Below are 13,139 nucleotides of genomic sequence, written 5' to 3' on the forward strand. Positions count from 1 at the left end.
ACCACAAGCCAAGCACACTTTTAAAAGGCTTTCACATCTGTCACAAAGGCTGATCGAACTGGATTGACAAAAGTCCATTTCAGTCGATGAGATTCCCCACGTTGGTGATTCCTTAAAATTTACTGATAGAAGAATACAGTTTTAAGATTCCTTCTCAAAAGCAGAAAGATTCCCCATTTATGAAACAGACATCAGACTGCCAAATGGAAAATTATGGGAAAGTTCCTGCTAGACAACATTATATTGCATCTCAGCATTTAGAAGGTGAGACTGTAGAAAATGGCAGCTCTGACCAGGAGGCTGACTGGCTAAGTGTTTTTTTGTGTGTTTATTTAACATTAAAATAACAAAAAGGAAATGACTATGCTGCTAGATCTGTTTTGAAAACTCCAGGATGAATCCTTCACAAAATATTGTCTTGTAAATATGAGTGCAGCTTTGTCCAAGTACAGACATTAACAATGCTCTTGTATGTCCTATGTAATCCTATGAGGAAAGGCGGGAGGAGGCTCGAGCTGGTTAGGCCGAATGGCCTGTTTCTGTGCTGTATATCCTATGTAATCCTATCCTATTTAAGTGCACCTTTTAACCAAGCTATTAGAAATGTATTGAATAAATTCAGTGATGCTTACCAATTAATGAAGCAGGTTAAGTTCTCTTTATGTCAAGGGTGTTCTGGAAGATAAGCGTAATATATTTTAAGTTCAACCCATAAAACTTTTACTTCTGTGACACATAAAACAAAAGCAGCTTCTTTAACATGTAAAGAGAAGTAACAAAGATCAGCACAATGACAGGCTAATAATGACACAGTAGCGCTAATGGACAGCACATTAAAGTGTCATGGCCAATCTTTTAATCATGCTGATGCGTTTTCTATATGCAGCCATCAGGAATAATAATTACAATGTACAGTGCTAATGAGTTACCGAGCTTCAGCTTTCAGATCCTTGTCATTCTCTTCTATAAAGAGAACAATTTAATGCTTATAAGTGCAGCTGAATGTTGTCAAGACTTTCTATTTAATTACATTTATTTAAAATAATTGATGTCAATAAATGAACAAAGCTGCTTTAGTTCTGACTTCTGAGTGAGACCAATATCTAGCTGAAAGTCTAAATAAAAAGGACTACAATGAGAATAAACTTCAATCAAAAAGTATACATTTAATTTGAGATTGAAGAAATAAATGATGACTATTGTTCCACAGATCACGTTGAGAACTGATACAGGGAACTAGTTTCCATGAATCGTTCTATACCCATAACAAAACTATTTTCTCATATTGTTTTCATGGTGTGGGCTCTCCTGATGATTCACTGGGTTACTGTGTAGTAGTGAAGGTTCCAGCTTGATTCGCTGGTCTCTGAGTCACCTAACCTCAACTACGATTGTGATGAGGGATCTACAACTGAGTTTAGTGTTTGCGTTTGCTCAATGCTGACATGCCACCTACTTAGCTCAATTCTCAAAAAAGCACTCGACATTCAGCAGAGGGGACAGTCACACCATCAGTCTGGACATAATTTGAATCAAGTTCCCAGTGGTAAAAGGCTCTTGTCTACCAATTGTGCCAGCCAGTCTCTACCCTCATCTTGATGAGCAAAATATTCAGATAAAAAAGTTAATGTTTTGAAACTGGTAACTGTCAAAAGCAGAAAATTAGTTCATTCTCCAGAAGCAATACTGCTTAACTTGATGAGCAACAACGTTGATAGGTAAACATCTTTTTTTCTAGCTATAACAAAACATAGGAACATTGCTGTTTAGTAAAGTGTTTTGTAAGACATAATCAGGTTTTCACGCAGACAATTAATGATCTGGCGGTGCAGTTATATCACATCACTGAGTGCGTGTCCCAGAATGTTTTATGCTTAACATGCAATGCTAATTTGTATCAGCAGCCAGCATCTTGGATGAGACACATTCTGAAAACCTGAAAAACTTACTGTCCAAAAACTTAAAATAAAAACAGAAAATGCTGGAAATACTCAGCAGGTCAGGCAGCATCTGTGGGGAGAGAAACAGAGACCTTTTGTCAGAACTGGAAAAAGTTAGCTCGAGGAACAGCATCTCCTCTTTCGATTAGGCACTTTACAACCTTCTGGACTCAACTTTCAGTTCACCAATTTCAGGTCATATCCTCTACCCCCATTCTTTCAGACGGCAGCTGTTGATGATTCTGCTATTCCCATTTACACCTCTTTTAGACTCATCTTTTGTTTCTTTACTTGTCCCATTACCATCTCTGTTAGATCCGTGTATCTTAATGCTGTGTCCTTCAATAATCAGACAAAAGACTGCAGGGAACGATCAACAGGTGTTTACTGAATGAGGGTTACTCTAGAACTAACTTTACATATCACTACTCAGGGTTTATATACAGGTGTGGTCACTGCCGGTACTACAGGATACAGGAGCTGTAAAAAGTAGTTCTCCCCTTAAAGGTACATACATTACAATTCCTCCCCTATTAGATTAACAGTACCATAACACTCATTTAACAATTAAATATCAAACTAATTACAATTAACACTTTTAACATGCAACATTAGCTGAAAATAGTCTATTTATAAATTCAGTCTTTGGGGAGGCTTCCTGATCCTTTCTGGATAGCGCCTTTCCCGAGTGTCTTGCTCTTGGTGCGGAGGCGATTCTGGCCCCCTGTCGTTGGTTGGTTCATCAGATTCCGATGCTACTGTTTCTGAGGTAGATGTGACCTGTATGTCGGGTTCCTCACCAGGTACGTATGGCCGAGACATGGGGTTGACTCGTTCCTGTGACTCTAGGATCTGGTCAGCATGGCGTCTCACAATGTTCTTCCCAACATCCACTGTGTACATTAGTGGCCCCTGCCGTGTGCATATCGTTCCTGGTTGCCATTTCTCTGTTCGGTAGTCGTGGGCCAAGACTGGTTGCCCTACATTGAAGCTCCTTGTCGGCTTCTCATTGATGTGCTGGAATTGCTTACTCTCAACATCTCTTCGTACATTTGGTCTGAGCAAATCCAGACGAGATCTCAACCTTCGGTTAAAGAACATCATGGCCGGGGCCTGGTTGGTGACTGCATGTGTCGCATTTCTGTAGGCTAACAGGAAAATGTCCACCTTATGCTGCAGTGGAATGTCGTCATCGCACATGCCCTTTACTGCTTTTTTAAAGGTTTATACGAACCTCTCAGCTAATCCATTTGTGGCTGGATGATACGGGGCGGATGTGTAATGCCTTACCCCATTCCTTTTCTTAAATCTTCGAAATTCTTCGGACACAAACTGTGGTCTGTTATCAGAGCAAATCTGCTCTGGCAAGCCGTTCTTGGCAAAAATGGTCCGTAGGACTGCAATAGTTTTCTCCGTGGTGGTGGAAGACATTTCGATCACCTCAGGCCATTTCGAGTGCGCATCCACGGCTATTAAAAACATTTGAGTCCATGAATGGACCAGCAAAATCAATATGCACCCGTTGCCATGGAGATGAGGGCCACTCCCATGGGTGTAGAGGGGCATGTGGTGGTGCATTTTGGACCTTCTGGCATCCTGAGCAGCTCTTTGTCAGGTCGTTGATTTGCTGATCGATCCCCGGCCACCACACATAAGCCCTAGCAAGGCTTTTCATTTTCACCCCTCCCAGATGACCTTCGTGAAGCTCATTGAGCACTCTCTCCCTTAACTTGGGTGGAATTACCACTCGGATCCACACATCAAGGTCCCCTGGCACACTGACAGCTGTTCTCTTCTAGATGAGAATGCTGGCAACAGTGAGTCGCCATGTGCTGGCCATCCCTTCACCGTCAAATCATATACCCGAGACAGTGTCGGGTCATTTCGGGTCTCCTTCTCTATACCAGCGTTAGTTACTGGCAAGCGTTCCATTATAGTCGAATGAAATATTTCGACAGGATCCACTGCTGGTGCTTCCTTCGCAGTAGGCAGTGGCAGGCGTGATAGCCCATCAGCGTTTCCATGCTGTTTCGTGCCCTTATACTTGATTTCATATTGGTGCGCCCCTAGAAAAAGGGACCATCTTTGTAGCCGTTGCGCAGTCATCACCGGAACACCCTTCTTTGGATTAAAGATGGAAACAAGTGGCTGGTGGTCAGTCAGCAAGGTGAACTTCTGCCCGTGCAGATAGTGATTGAACTTTTTCACTCCCCACACTCGGCTGAGGCCCTCCCTGTCAATCTGGGCGTAGTTACGCTCGGCTGAGGTTAGTGACCGAGACGCAAAGGCTACTGGCCTCTCCGAGCTGTCCGGAAATTTGTGCGACAGCACCGCTCCAATGCCATAGGATGATGCATCACACGCCAACCGAATTGGTAGTGCTGGGTTGAAATGAGCCAACACCTCTTTTGATGTGATCAATGCTTTGCTCTTCTGGAAAGCTCGTTTACATTCGTCACTCCACTTCCATGGTACCCCCGTTTGCAGTAGGGTGTTCAGTGGGTGTAGTACGGTAGACAAATTCGGCAAGAACTTATGGTAGTAGTTCACCAGCCTGAGGAACGACCTCAGTTGTGACACATTTTCCGGTGCTGGAGCCTTGACTACTGCCTCAATCTTTTCAGGGGACTTATGTAACCCCTCTTTATCAATAACGTGGCCACAATACGAGATCTGCTTCTGGAAAAACTCGCATTTGTGGCGATTAGCTCGGAGCCCATATTCCTTCAATCTAGTGAGCACCTGCTCCAGGTTGGCGAGGTGATCACTGTCATTTTCGCCCGTGACCAGGATGTTGTCCAAATAACACTGGGTCCCTGGAATCCCTTGCAGGACTTGTTCCATTGCCCTTTGCCAAATAGCCGGAGCTGATGCTACCCCGAACACCAGCCGGTTGTATTGGTAGAGACCTTTATGAGTGTTGATCATGAGGTACTGTTTCGAGGCTTCTTCTACCTCCATTTGCAGGTACGCCTGGGCCAGATCAATCTTAGTGAAGCGTTTCCCTCCAGATAGCGAGGGAAAAATATCTTCAATCCGCGGAAGCGGATATTGTACAGTGTGAAGGACTGGGTTCACTGTCACCTTAAAGTCCCCACAGATGCGAACCTTCTTTGGTTCCCCAGGCGTATTACTCAATGACCTCTTCATTACAGGAACGATGGGTGTAGCCCACTCGCTCCAGTCCACTTTGGACAGTACTCCTGAACGTTCCAAACCTTCCAGCTCTGCTTCGATGGCTGGGCGGATCGCATAAGGTACCGGTCTGGCCTTAAAAAACTTTGGGCTTGCATTTTCCTCTATTTTGATCGTCGCTGTTATGCCTTTTAGTGTTCCGAGTCCCTGCTGGAACACTTTTGTGCGTCAGTTAGCATTTTTGACAGTCGTCCAGGTGTGACGTCATCATCCTTTTTGGCATCTACAGTCAGTGCTTGTATGGAATGCCAATCTAGCTGTATCTTCCGGATCCATTCACGTCCTAGTAGTGGTGGTCCTCCATCTGGCAATACATATAGGTCCATTTTTGGTGTTTCCTTGCCATTATATATAACGTTCACCCTTATTTTTCCTTTGGGGTAGACTTTTTGCCCCGTGTACGTCTTCAAGACAATCTTTGTATCTCTCAAGGGTATATGTGAGACTAGCTGCTTGTAGTCCCTTCGGTTTATGACTGTTAGGGCTGATCCTGTGTCCAATTCAATTTTCACTTGGACTCCTGCTCTCTTGAGCGTGACCCAGATAGTTTGGTGATCCTCTGTTTTGATCACATTATGTAGTTTCAGACAACCCAGCTCCTTGCTTCCGGAGTCTGTATCACTTTTCTGTTCGTCTGAACTACTCTCTGTCACCTTATGTACCTTCTTGTACTTCTCCTGTGGAGATTTCTTGCTGCTGGTTTTCTTTCCCGACCTGCAGACTCTTGCTATGTGTCCTACTTTTCCATACTGTCTGCACACTTTGTCCTTGAACCAGCAATCATTATGGTCGTGTGTTGTTCTGCCGCAGCGATAGCACTTCACTGTTCCGTATGACATTTCATTTGTGCCATATTCTTGCGGTCTCCGTTGTATCTCTGCAGCACCCCGTGCGGCTGCTTCGTGTGATACTGCAATGCTGAAAGCCTTGTCCAGCGTAAGATCCTTTTCTGATAGAAGCCGTTTCTGGGTTCCTTCAATTTGAAGCCCACACACAAACTTGTCCCTTAAAGTACCTGCTAGTCCCGTTCCAAACTGGCAGTGTTTCGATAGCTTGTGCAGTTCCGTTAAATACTCAGCATTACTTTCATCTTTATGCTGGTTCCTTTTGTGAAACTTAAATCTTTCTGCTATCAGCAGCGGTGTGGGGTTTAAGTGGTCCTGTAGGATTGACACTATGTTTTCAAAATCCTTTTCTACTGGCTTCTCTGGGGTTACTAGGTTTCGTAGTAAGCCATACAGTTCTGCACCCATTGAATTCAACAATACCAGCGCTTTCTTGTCATCTGGCACTTCATTCGCCTTGCAGTATACTTCTATGCGTTCGACATATGTCGTCCAATCTTTGACTTCATTGTCGAACGCTGTGATACTGCCACTCTTCGGCATTTTTGGGTGTGGTTAGACTGGCTTAAAATGGCGTCTCCCGCGCTTTCCTTTCTTCCCCACTGCGGCTTAAAATGGCGTCTCCCGCGCTTTCCTTTCTTCCCCGCTGCGGCTTAAAATGGCATCTCCCGCGCTGCTGCCAACGCCGCTCTCGGCGGTCCTCATGGCAAATGGCGACGCCCTGTGTGTTTCGTGCGCTGCCTGCCAATGCCGCTCTCTGCGGTCCTCGTGGCAATGGCAGCGCCTCGTGTTTTCCTGCGCGCCTCTCTCCCCGTTGACGCTGCTCGGCCCTTGAACACCGGCTGCGCTCTGCTCTCTCTCGCCTCTCTCCCCCGTTGACGCTGCTCGGCCCTTGAACACCGGCTGCGCTCTGCTCTCTCTCGTCTCTCTTCCCGTTGACGCTGCTCGGTCCTGAACACCGGCTGCGCCCTGTGTGCTCTGCCCTCTCTCTCTCCCCCGTCGACGCTGCTCGGCCTTTTTCTGTGCCGCTCGGTCGGCTCTAGCCACCGCTGTCCGGGAAGGGTCTGCGCAGTACCTGTTGCCAGCCCGTTTCGCTGGACCACCGTGACTGGAAAGCCAAGCCTGGCTCTCGACAGCCTCCGCTGCTCAAATCTCCGCTGGATGACTGGGCGGTTGCCCGTGGTCGACGCCCATGCTTCTGGACTCAACCTCCTTCCACTGTTCTCCAGGAGCGAATCCCTGGGAGGTGATGCAGAGTTGCAGGTAGGTTCGAATCTGCGTCGTCGCCAATGTTAGATCCGTGTATCTTAATGTTGTGTCCTTCAATAATCAGACAAAAGACTGCAGGGAACGATCAACAGGTGTTTACTGAATGAGGGTTACTCTAGAACTAACTGTACAGATCACTACTCAGGGTTTATATACAGGTGTGGTCACTGCCGGTACTACAGTACACAGGAGCTGTAAAAATTAGTTCTCCCCTTAAAGGTACATACATTACAATCTCCTTTTGCTTTGCACCATCATCCCTTTTGTCATTTAATCACTCCTGCCTTCCATCCTATCACAGGCCTTCCCTTTTGTTCTTTCCTCCTCTCCCCTCTTTCCCTGTCCCTGCACTTGCTTAAAATCTGTTACATCTCTAACTTTTTCCAGTTCTGACAGAAGGTCATTGACCTGAAACATTAACTCTGTTTCTCTTTCCACAGATGCTGCCTGACCAGCTGAGTATTTCCAGCATTTTCTGTTTTTTTCCAGGAACTTAACCTACCCAAAAAAAAATCCTTTGAAAATGTTATTTGTGAAGTGTGTTGCTTCTGTTATATCTGCTCTTTGTAACAACAATTCTTGATTCTTTCCCTTTTCCAATATTTCCAGGTGTCCTGAAAGTACAAGGCCTGAAACTGTTCGACCATGCCTATTGCCATGTAAAAAGGACTGCGTTGTTACCCCTTTTAGTGAATGGACATCTTGCCCTACCACGTGCCAGCAAGGTAATTCCTTTGAGAAATTATACTTAACAGTGACAAGTATTAGAACAAACCATTAAAACTCATGAACTGAAGGATATTTTGAGTTTTTGAGAAAGAATCTTCTACTCACAGAACACATGTATCTTCTGAATTACATTCTAGAAAAGCATAGTGTTGAATAATTTAAAAAAATAATGAAACTGTAGACTTAGCAGAATATATCTCTATTAGCACACTGAGAGAAATATCATCTATAATGGTATTGATTTTTTTTTTTGGTTTGCGTTTTCAAAAACTTGCTTCAGTATATCACAAACCTGGAAGTTAATTGTTTGCCAATAGCAATTCACTGTCTCCAAGGTATACACAATGGTAATACAACAGAAAGTGGACAGGTCTGTGATTTGACTGGAGCCCATATAAGCTGATAGACAATACTGGTCCATTGTGTAATTTTTTGTTATGTACGACTCCTGTCTTCGCTGAATTAAAGTTTGTGTTATTGACAAGCTCATTTAACATCCTTCTATATAGTGCATTAACGAATGGCCTTCGGTAATCATTTAGGCTTTGTTTTGAAGGGGGTTTGAAAGCTTGTACATCAGATGATAATTATAGCAGAAACCTTGTCATATCTGCACTCACGGCACTGAGAAATATTGACTTCCTGCTACACTCTATCTGTTTCCAAGTTTTCTTTTGAAGTGGACCTCTACAAAACTTGGGGCAGCTGATCCCTGGATGTGTCTGAGTAAAGGAATATCGACAAGACCTATCTTTAAGTTCACCTTCTGTAGAATGAAGTGGAATCACTCCACTCATTTCCATTTCAACTCTCCTGAATTTACATTGTCACAGAGTTTGAGTTCATAATATTGATCAGCACAGGCCCACAGAAGTGATTGCACAGCAATCATGTCACATGATTCATGTGACACCTCATCAAAGGTTTCAAAATGTATCTGTAGTGACTGAATTTCAATTTACAGTACCAAGACTCCATGCTGAGGCTGATGTAAATTTCCTTGCAGGTGATGTAAGTTTGAACTCCAGAAAGCCACTGAAGTAGGTTACAGACATTACTGCCATGGCAAAGTGCAATGGATAGAAGTCTGGGTATAACGAGTTATAACAAGTGCAGCACAGTGATTCTGTTATTAGACTAATAATCCAGGAAAGCCGAGTTCAAATCCCACCATGGGATGGGCATTTTGAGAATTTGAATTCAGTTTAAAAAGTCTGGAAATAAAAACCTGGTACCAGTAAAAGAAACTGTGAAGCTGTTGGATTGTCATAAACACCCAACTGGTTCACTCATGCCCTTTAGGGAATAACATCTGCCATCCTTACCTGGTCTGGCCTGTATGTGACTCCAGTCCTACACCAATATGGTTGACTCTTAACTGCCCTCTGAAGTGGCCTAGCAAGCCATTCAGTTGTATCAAATTGCTAAAATAAGAATAAAACCAAACAGACCACTTGGTCCCATAAACTAGTCAAACAACAGCTTGGCATAGTTATACTCAGAATCGTACCCATTAGTCAAAGTACTAGACTTCTCCTTTGCCATCCCTGGGCATGTCCTGTCCCACTGGCAGGAGAGACCCACCAGAGGTGGGGGACACAGTGATATAGAATCAGACAGTTCTCAACATTTACTCTGGATCCCATGATTTCTCAAAACTTCAGATCAAACATGGGCAAGGAAACCTCTTGCTGATTACGCCTTACTGCCCTCCCTCAGCTGATGAATCAGTACTCCTCCATATTGAACACCCCTTGAAGGAAACACTAAAGGTAGCAAGGGTACAGAACGTATTGTGTGTGGGGTAATTCAATGTCCATCACTAAGAATGACTCGGTAGTACTATTACCAACTGAGCTGGCTGAGTCCTGAAGTTATAGCTGCCAGACTGGCCTTGGTGAGAGAACCAACATGAGGAAATAACCTACTTGACCTCATGCTCACCAATCTACCTGTTGCAGATGCAGATTTGTAGGAGTGACCACTGCACAGTCCTTGAGGAGATCCAGTCCTGTCTTTACACTGAGGACACCCTCCATTGTGTTGTGTGGTATGACCATCGTGCTAAGTGTGGTGATAGATTAAGAACAGTTCTAGCAGTTCAAAACTGGGCATCCATGAGGCGGTGTAGGCCATCAGCAGCAGCAACAGAATTGTATACCACCACAATCTGTAACCTTACGGCCCGGCACATCACTCCATCACCATCAAGCTAGGTGGCCAACACTTGTTCATTGAGGGGTGTACAAGAGCATGTGGAGAGCAGCACTGGGCATACCTGAAAATGAGTTGCCAACCTGGTGAAGCTACAACACAGGACTATATGTATGCAAAACAACAAAAGCAGCACGCTATAGACAGAGCTAGGTGACTCCACAGCCAATGGATCAGGTCAAAGCTCTGCCACCTTGTCGTATCCAGTCGTGAATTGTGGTGGACAATTAAGCAACTAATTGGAGGAGTGGGTCCATAAACATCCCCATCCTCAACAATGGCGAAGCTCCGTATGCAAGAGTAAAAATTAAGGCTGAAGTATTTGCAATTATCTTCCGTCGGAAGTGCCAAGTAGATGAATCTTCTCAGCCTCACTCCACCACACGAATGCCAGTCTTCAGTCAATTCAATTCACTGCACATTTCATCAAGATATGGCTTAGTGAATTGTACATAGCAAAGGCTATGGGCCCTGACAACATCCCGGCTGTAGAAGACCTGTGCTCCAGACCTAACCAAGCCCCTTGCTAAGCTATTCTAGTACAGCTACAACACTGGTATCTACCCTCCAATATGGGAAATTGCCCAGCTATGTCCTGTCCAAAAATGCAAGACAAATCCAACCTTGCCAACTACTGCGCCGTCAGCCCATTCTTAATCATCAGTAACAGTGCTATCGAGCAGCACTTACCAATAACCTGCTCATCGATGCTCAGTTTAGGTTCTGCCAGGACCACTTGGCCCCAGACCTCATTACAGCGTTGGTCCAAACATGGACATGAGCTGAATTCCAGAGGTGAGCTGAGAGTGACTGCCCTTGACATCAAGGCAGTATTCAACCAATTGTGGCACCAAGGATTCCTAGTAAAACTGGTCAATGGATATTAGGGGGAAAACTCGCCACTGTCTGGAGTCATACATGGCACAAAGGAAGATGGTTATGGTTCTTGGAAGTCAGTCATCTCAGCACCAGGAAAATCATGGCAGGAGTTCCACAGAGCAGCGTCCTAGGTCGAACTATCTTCAGCTGTTTGATTAATGACTTTTCCTCAATCATAAGGTCAGAAGTAGGACTGTTCTCTGATGATTGCACAGTGTTCAGTTCCAAATAATGAAGCAGTCCGTGCCCACATGCAGCAAGACCTGGACAACATCCAGACTTGGGCTGATATGTGGCAAGTAACATTTGTGCCAGGCAATGACCATCTCCAACAAGAAAGAGCCTAACCACTATCCCTTGACATTAAATGGCATTACTGTCATAGAGTCCACCACCATCAACATCCTGGGGGGTCACCATTGACCAGAAACTCAACAGAAACAGCCACTATTGCCATGGCTACTAGAGCAGGTCAGAGGCTGGGAATTCTGCGGCGAGTAGCTCACCTGACTCCCCAAAGCCTCTCCCCACATACAAGGCACTTCAGGAGTGTGATGGAATACGCTCCCCTTGCCTGGATGGGTGAAGCTGCAACAGAACTGAAGAAGCTCACGAATTCCATTCTCCCAGTTTCTCCGTCTCTGTCGCATCTGTTCTGACGATGCCACCTTCATTACTAGTGCTCCCGATATGTCTTCCTTTTTCTTCAACTGAGGATTCCCCTCTACTGTGGTTGACATGGCCCTCAACTGTGTCCGTTCTATTTCCCACACTTCTGCTCTCACCCCTTCCCCTCCCTCCCAGAACCATGATAGGGTTCCCCTTGTCCTCACCTTTCACCCTCCAGCCTCCACATTCAGCGGATCATCCTCCGCCATTTCCGTCACCTCCAGCGTGATCCCACCACCAAATACATTTTCCCCTCCATTTTCAGCATTCCGAAGGAACCGCTCCGTCCATGACACCCTGGTCCACTCCTCAATCACCTGCAACACCCGTCCCCTTTGCCCGGCACCTTCCCATGCAAGTGCAGGAGATGCAACCCCTGCCTTTTTACCTCCTCCCTTCTCACTGTCCAGGGCCCCAAACACTCCTTCCAGGTGAAACAGTGATTTACTTGTACTTCTTGCAATTTAGTATACTGTATTCGCTGCTCATGATGCGGTCTCCTCTACATTGGGCGGACCAAATGCCGATTTGGTGACTGCTTTGTGGAACACCTCCGTTCAGTCCTTAAGGGGGACCCCAAGCTTCTAGTCGCCTGTCACTTTAATTCACTGCTCCACTCCCACTCTGACCTCTCTATCCTAGGCCTCTTACACTGTTCCAACGAAGCTCAACATAAGCTCGAGGAACAGCACCTCATCTTTTGATTAGGCACTGTACAGCCTTCTGGACTCAACTTCGAGTTCAACAATTTCAGACCATATTCTCTGCCCCAATTTTTCAGACAGCAGCTGTTGATGATTCTGCTATTCCCATTTACACCTCTTTTAGACTCATCTTTTGTTTCTTTACTTGTCCCATTACCATTGTCACTTTTGCTTTGTACTATCATATCTTTTGTCATTTGCTTTGTACTATCATGCCTTCCACCCTATCACAGACCTTCCCTTGTGTTCTTCCACCCCCTCCACCCCTTTCCCTGCCCCTGCACTTGCTTAAAATCTGTTACATCTCTAACTTTTTCCAGTTCTGACAAAAGGTCATTGACCTGAAACTTTAACTGTTTCTCTCCCCACAGATGCTGCCTGACCTGCTGAGTATTTCCAGCATTTTCTGTTTTTATTTCAGATTTCCAGCATCCGCAGTATTTTGCTTTTGTATTATTTATTAGTGAAGAAAATCAACACAATCCAGGGCAAGTCAGTCCGCTTGATTGGCACCCAATCCACGAGCTTAAGCATCCACTTCCATCAACGTCAGCGTATCGTGGCTGCAGTGTGTCATATTCACAAGATGCACTGCAGCAAGTTGCCATGGCTTCTTAGACAGAAGCTTTCAAATCCGCACCCTCCACCTCAGAAAGACAAGGGCAAGGGAACACTATCATCAAGTTCCCCCTCCA

General features: G+C 45.1%; 1 protein-coding gene across 2 annotated transcripts in view; it reads left to right on the top strand.

The window, feature by feature from the left end:
* The window catches only part of thsd7ba (thrombospondin, type I, domain containing 7Ba), a 1,218,118-nt gene that overhangs the window by 710,807 nt on the left and 494,172 nt on the right, over positions 1-13,139 (top strand). For both annotated transcript variants that reach the window (XM_085986643.1, XM_085986644.1), the window contains exon 11: positions 7,859-7,974. In XM_085986643.1, the coding sequence (XP_085842769.1) occupies positions 7,859-7,974 (116 nt within the window). The remainder of the gene's footprint in view (positions 1-7,858; positions 7,975-13,139) is intronic.

Source organism: Somniosus microcephalus, chromosome 4 (assembly GCF_052327205.1).
Source record: "Somniosus microcephalus isolate GS21.2 chromosome 4, FLI_Smic_1.0, whole genome shotgun sequence".
In the NCBI taxonomy this organism is placed as follows: domain Eukaryota; kingdom Metazoa; phylum Chordata; class Chondrichthyes; order Squaliformes; family Somniosidae; genus Somniosus; species Somniosus microcephalus.